Source organism: Chrysochloris asiatica, unplaced genomic scaffold (assembly GCF_000296735.1).
Source record: "Chrysochloris asiatica unplaced genomic scaffold, ChrAsi1.0 scaffold00083, whole genome shotgun sequence".
NCBI classification, from domain to species: Eukaryota; Metazoa; Chordata; class Mammalia; order Afrosoricida; family Chrysochloridae; genus Chrysochloris; species Chrysochloris asiatica.
In genome coordinates, this window is record NW_006408601.1 from 4,320,144 (window position 1) to 4,327,921 (window position 7,778).

The 7,778-nt window shown below is 41.3% G+C and overlaps 1 protein-coding gene across 1 annotated transcript in view; it reads right to left on the reverse strand.

Annotated features, from left to right (window-relative positions):
- Positions 1-1,770: 1,770 nt before the first annotated feature.
- The window catches only part of LOC102822333 (vitamin D 25-hydroxylase-like), a 20,156-nt gene continuing 14,148 nt past the window's right edge, over positions 1,771-7,778 (reverse strand). The window contains exons 3-5 of the mRNA XM_006865780.1: positions 6,871-7,503; positions 5,834-6,163; positions 1,771-2,046 (exon numbers count right to left, since the gene is read on the reverse strand). Of these exons, the coding sequence (XP_006865842.1) occupies positions 1,871-2,046; positions 5,834-6,163; positions 6,871-7,503 (1,139 nt within the window). The 3' untranslated portion in view covers positions 1,771-1,870. The remainder of the gene's footprint in view (positions 2,047-5,833; positions 6,164-6,870; positions 7,504-7,778) is intronic.

Sequence of the window (7,778 nt, forward strand, 5' to 3'; positions counted from 1 at the left end):
CTGATAAAACTTTATTTATAGAACTAAAATTTGAATTTCATAAAATGTTCATGTGTTACAAAATATTTTTGATTTTTTTTTTTAAACCTAAAATTGTGCAAACCATTCTTATGCTTAGTTCGTGATCCATATAAATCAAGTCACTGGCTAGATTTAGCTTGAGGGCTGTACTGTGCTGACCCTTTATCTGTTTTTCCCATTGTTGTTGTTAACAGGCAACTATTACATTAGTTCTACTGATTTCCTGGAGTCCTGGTGTGGCATTGTGGGTTAATGTGCCATACTGCAAAGCTGTTTGAACTGCAAGGTTGGTGGTTCAAGCTCACCAGCTGCTCCTTGGAAACCCTATAAGGGTTGCTATGGGTTGGAATTGACTCGATGGAACTTAACAACAACAACTGGTTTCCTATTGTCCAACTCGTTAATTTCTTCTGTGAGGAATTTATTAACTTTGTACTCTTCCTTTGGTCTCTTTCATTCTTATTATTTCGCGTAATCTTTTATAGGATGGTTCATTAATTCTAATCACTTTATTTTCCATTAAAATAAATATTAGGGCTATGAGTTTTCTTTGAATAACAGTATAGATGTATTCTGTCGATTCTGATTGGTATAGAGTTTCTAGTCATTTTCTAGAAATTTTGCAGTTTGGGTTTGTATTTCCCCTTTGTCCAAAGATTGTAGTTTTTTTCTTTTTAATTTCCAAGTATGATGGCATTTTCATTTCTGGATCTATTTTGCTAATAATGCTTGTTCTTTAAGGTGAGCAGTTCTAACTCACAAGCCACTTGTCTGCACAGAGTCGCTATGAGTCAGAACTGACTCGATGGCACTTAAAGACTCAATGTTGTTGTTGTGGTTAAATGCCGTCGAGTTGGTTCCAACCCATAGCGACCCTGTACAGGGTTTCCGAGGGTGTAAATCTTTACGGGAGTAGAAAGCCTCATCTTTCTCCCGCGGAGCGGCTGGTAGTTTCGAACCGCTGACCTTAAGGTTCGCAGCCCGATTCGTACACTACGCTACCAGAGCTCCAAAGACTCAATAGTCAGGCCATTTTTATTCTAAATATGTTACATTCATGTATTATCTACTGAACTCTTGATGTGCAGCTGGAATCCCAGGGACCCCATTTATAGGAGGAATAGCAGCATTCTTCTGGAAACATAGCCAAGAGCAAGGTGTGCCCTACAGTAAAGAGAGAGAGATTTCTTCTATCATCTGCTCCATGCTAACATTCCTTCTCTGCTCTTCCATTCGACTAGACCGGCATCACACAGTCTACTAGTGATCAGGAGATAGTGGGCATCTGGAAGGGAAGCCCCCCAAGGACATAGGAGCACGATGGAGTCAAGAAGGCAGGAGGGATACCTGGTGCTAAACAAGAGGCTGAGAAGTTGAGCTCAGCGTAGGGTACACATGACTTCTTAGCATCTTGGGAAACATGTCATCTGTATTTTTGTTAAGCGATTTCTATCTTAAAAGTTACTGAAGCTTAAAAAAAAAATGATAGCTAATATTTGATACTCCTCTAGTCCAATTTATAAAGGGCACACCTCTGCTCACTTGGAGTCCCCAGATGAAGCATACAGTCAAGGATTCAACTACTAACTGAAAAGTCAGCAGTTCACATCCATCTGGAGGTACCTTGAAAGAAGATCACAGTGTTGAAAACCCTCTGGAACAGAGTTCTAGTATACAATACATGGGGATGCTGCAAGTCAGATTCCTCTCGACAACAAATGGTTTGTGATTTTATTTTTTTATGCCCACTTGGCTTTATGATAATGTGACCTTTGTCCAAACACACACATTGATTTAACAAGGTTCAGAGATGAGGCACACAGTTTTGCTCTTGCAAACACTCAAGCATTCAACGTCTTTCAGCACAGATGAGGTAGGGCTGGGGTTGCAATGTCATGCCTAATCTGGGCTTAAGGTTTGGAAGTAATTCATGTGGAAAGTGCAGGTGGAACTGCTGAAGCAATGTGGTGAAAAACAAGAACATTTCCATCCGGGCCAGCTGTTCTCCAAGGCAGTGTCTTCTCCCTAGACAGAAAAAGCATATTGAAGGTAAGTCAAAAGATATCACTACAAAAATCACAGAAAGCTCTATTAAACAAAAACGTCAAAATGTAATGCTACTACTGTCTCTGGACATATCCCCATCTGAAGGTGGTATTTCCATCTCCCTAGACCTTTCCCCAAAGAACTCTGCTCTTCACTTTATACAACATAAAAACAGACACTTTAGCATCCTTGAAGAATTAAATTCTTGTTCCTTTTAAATGCTGTTTTCATACAAATTTCAACAAAATTTTCATAGGACAGCCCTTGCTATCCTCGAAGAATGAGCAGGTACACTGTCATAGGGAAAAAAAAAAAAAAACACCTTTGGCGTAACTTTCTACAATGCAGCTTTCAATTTTTGTAAAACTTCTTCCTAATAAGTCCCTATGATTGTCCTGTGTCCTTTTTGAGAAAAATCTACAAAGACTACTCCTTACTGTTATTAAGTCCAACTCATAGTGACCCTGTATAGGGTTTCCAAGAAACAGCTGATAGGTTTGAACCAGCGACCTTCTAGTACGCAGTCCAATGCTGGTCCTAGAGCATCACATCTTGGGATTAAAAAAAAAACCCATAACCTGAGCTGACCTCTCTCCCTTGAATTTAACTGGTCTAGCAGATCCCCTGATGAGCTACATTTTGATTGGACCTTTTTTTCAAGGTACCTTGTGATGCAGTATTTCTTAATATGGCTCTTCTAGACATAGTCTCTGGAGCTCTGGTAGCGTAGTGTTTATGAATCGGGCTGCAAACCGCAAGATCAGCAGTTCGAAACTACCAGCTGTTCCGTGGGAGAAAGATGAGGCATTCTGCTCCCAAAAAGATTTACAGCCTCGGAAACCCTGTGCAGGGTCACTATGAGTCGGAACCGACTCCACGGCACACAGCCACCACCAGACATAGTCTGAGAGATATCTGGTGGTGTAGTTAGTGGGTTACCTTAAGATCAGTTAAGGTTGCCTTAAGTGCTCACCTTAAGATCAGCAGTGTGAATCCACCAGTCTCTCCATGGGCAGAAGATGAGGCTTTCTGCTCCATACAGATTTACAGCCTCAGAGACCATGCTATACAGGGTCGCCATGAGTTGGAACCAACTCAAGGGTACATTACTACCACTACCACCACCAGCAGCAGCAGCAGTCATAGTTCTTTGGAGAAGGTCTACGTTAGGGGTGGGGAATGTCCGGCCTGCATGCCGTATAAGGCCTACCAGATCATTTGGTTTGGCCCTGTCAGGCAACCACAGTCCTGGCCATCATATTAAGAGTGAGTCAAATGTTTGACCAAATATAGCAGGCTAATTTTTAAGTTGATAATTTTGTATGGCCTGCAAATGAAGTTATAAATTTGGGGAAAAATAGGTTCCCCACCCCTGGTCTAGAGATGGAAACACCACCTTCAGAAGTGTATAGACGAAACAACTGAGTAGGACCATGCAGATTGTGTATATTTCTTCTTTTCCTGATAGGTCTGGGTAAGAGATGATGGGGAAAGATGCTGAAAGGAGAAAGGACTGCATGATTTAGTTGTCAGTAACTGTTAACAGAGTTAATTATGATTGTAAAAACTTAGAACTCTCACATTCCCATGGTCAGCTTTGCCATCCTGATGGATTCTAAAATGACCCATCTCAGAAGCAAGAAGGGAACATCTTACGGCCATTAAGAAACATGAGCCAGGATCATTTGGACCCCAAGATTCATGAGCACTGAATCAACAATCTAGGAACAGAAAGATGTGACACCGGAAAGAGCAGAGTTGTGGCAGCAGAACCAAGAGCCAGACCACGAGGCTGAGTGGCCCAGTCCACAGAACCAGTAAAGCTGAGTACCTTCCCGCACAGGCTTGCTGATGGAGTGGGATGCCTCCAGGCACTTAACTGGGGAGCTAAATTTGCTAACCCTTAAAAGTAGAGCTGAGCGTCTTAGGTCTAAGACTTATGGTGGACTTATCATGTCTTTTTCAGTCCTGCTGTGGCCCTGTGGGTTAATGGGCTGGACTGCAAACTCAGTTGGAATTGCAAGGTCAGTGGTTCAAGCTCACTATCTGCTCCTCGGAAACCCTACACAGGGTCGCTATGAGTTGGAACCAACTTGACAGCACTTAACAACAACATCATATCCTTTGGGCATTTATTGTTGTCCCTAAAACAGCTGTTTAACATTGACTGAGCTAGGCAGGGACCAAGGAGCCAAAAAGCTGAAAAATCAATGACCAGAGAGAGAGGCCTGCCTGCAGGGGCGCAGGCCTGGCTGGAAAGAGGCTGTCCTGACCAAGGAACTGTGTCTCGAGCATTTCTGATCCCGAATTGTAACTGGTTAACTTCCCTAATGCCCATAACCCTGAGTGTGACCTATGAGTTCTGTGTGGCAACTGCAATGACTGATCACACCAAGCAGAGAAGGAGAGTGCGGTAGGAGGGACAGTCAGTGTCAGAACTGGTAAGGAAGGCAAGGCTAGAGACAGGTGGCATGTCTTGGGTTGATGCTAATGATTTTCCTTCCCCTTTGTGAAGACACAGGTCAGATGCTGGTGTGGTGCTGTAGGAAAGCATTGTACTACTAACAGCAAGGTTGGCAGTTCACACCCACCAGCCATTCCTTAGAACCCTATACAGGGTCACTAGGAGTCCGAACTGACTCAAAGGCACTTAACAACAACAAGACTGAGACAAGTGTATTACTGAGAGAACTTTCCTGCAGCCATTCACTGCACGGTGTGTTTAGAATAAAGCCATACAGGTATGCACTGGCACCCTAGTCACAATACTTTTTGACTTACCCTTATATAATACTTTTAGGAAACCACAATATTTACTATAATTAATGTCTATTATTTGGGTGCCATTCAGGAAATCTGAGATTTACAGCAAGGTTAGAGGAAGGTAGGTTTATTAAAGGATTCTCTGAAACTCCAAGAATAAAAACTGGCACTTCAGTTCCTGGATCGCTTTCCTTTACCTTCTCCTGTCAGCTCAGGGCCTTTTGTAAGATTAGTCCCATCTCCCATTTCCTTGCGTGCTGTAACAGAACCTAAGCTATGTCATCAATGATCTAAATAAAGGTGTGACATCTGGTTTTATTGATTCCAGAGAAGTCCGTTTTACTTCACCTGACTATCTGTGTACACACTTTCTCAATGAAGAAGAATTTCCAGTCCATCATCCATGCATGGGGTCTTATGATATGTGTATTTTTCCCCAGCAGAAAAGTTATTTTCTTAATTAGAGATTAGGTATATGAAACTGTAGACAGGAGAAGCAGGTAGTTGTTTTTCTTCAAATTACCATGTCATTACCCTCTCTGGGTCCGTTTCTTAAGCTGCCTGTTACTGGCTTCTGGCACCATAAGCTTTGTATACAAGCAAACCAGTTTCAGAAGAAGTCAGAGATTTTTGACAACTTATCTCTAGTTATTATATTAAGACTTGTTTTATTTTGAGTAGAAACAAGTGTTAAATGTCTCTAATAAAAACATTCCTGCAAGACTCAATGCTGTTTTCAGAGTTGGACCATTTTCTTCTATGGAAGCCTACTTCAGGTTAAAGATGCTATGCTGTTGTTGTTGTTAAGTGCCACCAAGTTGGTTCTGACTCATTGCAACCCTGCATAGGGCTTCCAAGGAGCGGCCGATGAGTTTGAACCGCCAGCCTTGTGGTTCAAACTGACCTTGTGGTCCAGCGCTTTCTCTTACAGAGCCATACCAGGACTTCTAAGACACTATAGATGAAGCATATGTAGTTCATGCCTCTGTAAAACTTCTCTTACCCAGGGAAAAAGGAATCAAAGCATCCTTCTTGGCAAAATGTCCAGTGCTGTCCAGAAATCGCTCAGGATAGAACACTTCTGGATCTCTCCAGTACTTTTCATCAAAGTGTACAGAATAAAGATTTGTAATTACTGTTGTGCCTTTAGGAATGGAATAGCCACGTACAATTGTATCTTCAGAAGTTGCATGGAAAATCCCAAGTGGAACTATATTACAAAATCTTAAAACTTCATGCAAAACCGCCTCAGTATAAGGCATTTTGCATTTGTCATCCAAAGAAGGCTTCCCATTGGGGCCTATTATTAAATCAATTTCTTTCTGAACTTGTCCTGTCAGAGAAAAAGTGTTCAAGTTATTATGCAATTCTTAAGGTAAATCTACAGTAAATTCCCTTTGGGATACAACATACGATAACTCTTATATATGGTAAACCCAGAATGAGATTTTTCATTACTTGTGAGTTTTGATACATGCCTGTATTTTGCACAACCAGTAACCAATGCTCTGAGTAACTTTGTTCTAAAAAAAATATTGAAATTAATAAGAATGAAAATTAAACAAACAGAATTGAAACAACATCACTCTCAGGAAAGAAAACGGTGAAGCATAAAATTGAGCTTCCAAACACCAGCTGTTGTTAACTGCCACTGAGTTTGTTCCAGCTCACAGAGACCCTACCCTGTTTAGGGTTTCCAAAGAGTGGCTAGTGGGCTTGAACTGCTGACCCTGTGGTTAGCAGTCCAGGGTGTATCCTACAACACCACACCAGGACTCCCCAAAACTTCTTCTGCCTAAACTTGGACAAAACAGCCACTTTGCTTTTCCTCATTTAAAAACAGCATAGAAAGAGCTATCTCAGAGGTTTGTTACAGGAACTGAGATGAAAGAGTTGAAACTTCTTTGTAATTATGAAACATTACTCTTCTTGGCTGGCACAGCAGGAGTATCTACATAAAATGCACTGTACCAAAGACTCAAAACATCCATGAGCCCTATGTATGCAGACAGACTCTGAGGTCATCAAGAAAATCCTCACCTTGAATGTTAGGATAAAGGGCCATGAAAAGAACTGCCCACCGGAGAACATTGGTTGTAGTTTCCGTTCCAGCAATGATGAGTTCACCTACTGAGAAAATTAGGTTTTCTTTGGAGAAGGTAGATGATGGGTCATTTTTGCCTTGATCTAGTTCATCTAAATAAGCATCGACAAAATGCTGAGGTAACCGAGGCTTTCTGTTAACAGAAGTTTTTTCAATAAGCCTTGAGAGAAAGTCATAAACCACAGCTGCATTTCTAAACAGCTGCTGATGTTTTCCAAATGGTAAGATGCCCATCCACGGAAAGGCATTATACAGGAAGATTGAGGCACTGGCAGCTAGCTCCACATTGTCACTAAATAATTCAATCATGTGCTGGAAATCAGTATCTTCGTAAGTGAATCGCTCTCCAAAAATGATCAGGTTGGTGATGTTTGAAACAGCTTTTGTTGTTAATTGTTTAAGGTCAAAAGGTCTACCTTTGTATGTTTCAATAGCATCAATGAAAAATTTGGTTTCTTCTAAGATTTTAGATTCAAAAGACTTTTGGCCATATCCAAAAGAGCGAAAGCTATTTACAGCCACTCTTCTATGATCAACCCATCCTCGGCCATATCTGGAATTGAGTAAGCCTGAAAATAAAAGATATTAAATGTGTTTTAATCATTCTTACTTCCCTGTGTCTAACACTTGAAAATACCATGAATAACAAAAAAATCCCCCCCAAAAACCAAATACTTAGTCACTCCTCCCAATATTGTCTTTCTATAAAACTAGATACAGTGGTTAAGCCCCGTTTTCTGCTGCCCATCAAGCACAGATGGTCGTTGTTCTTGCTGTGAAGTGCCATCAAGTCAGTTCCGACTTGTATAGGGTTTCCAAGGAGCTGCTGGTGAGCTTGAATCAC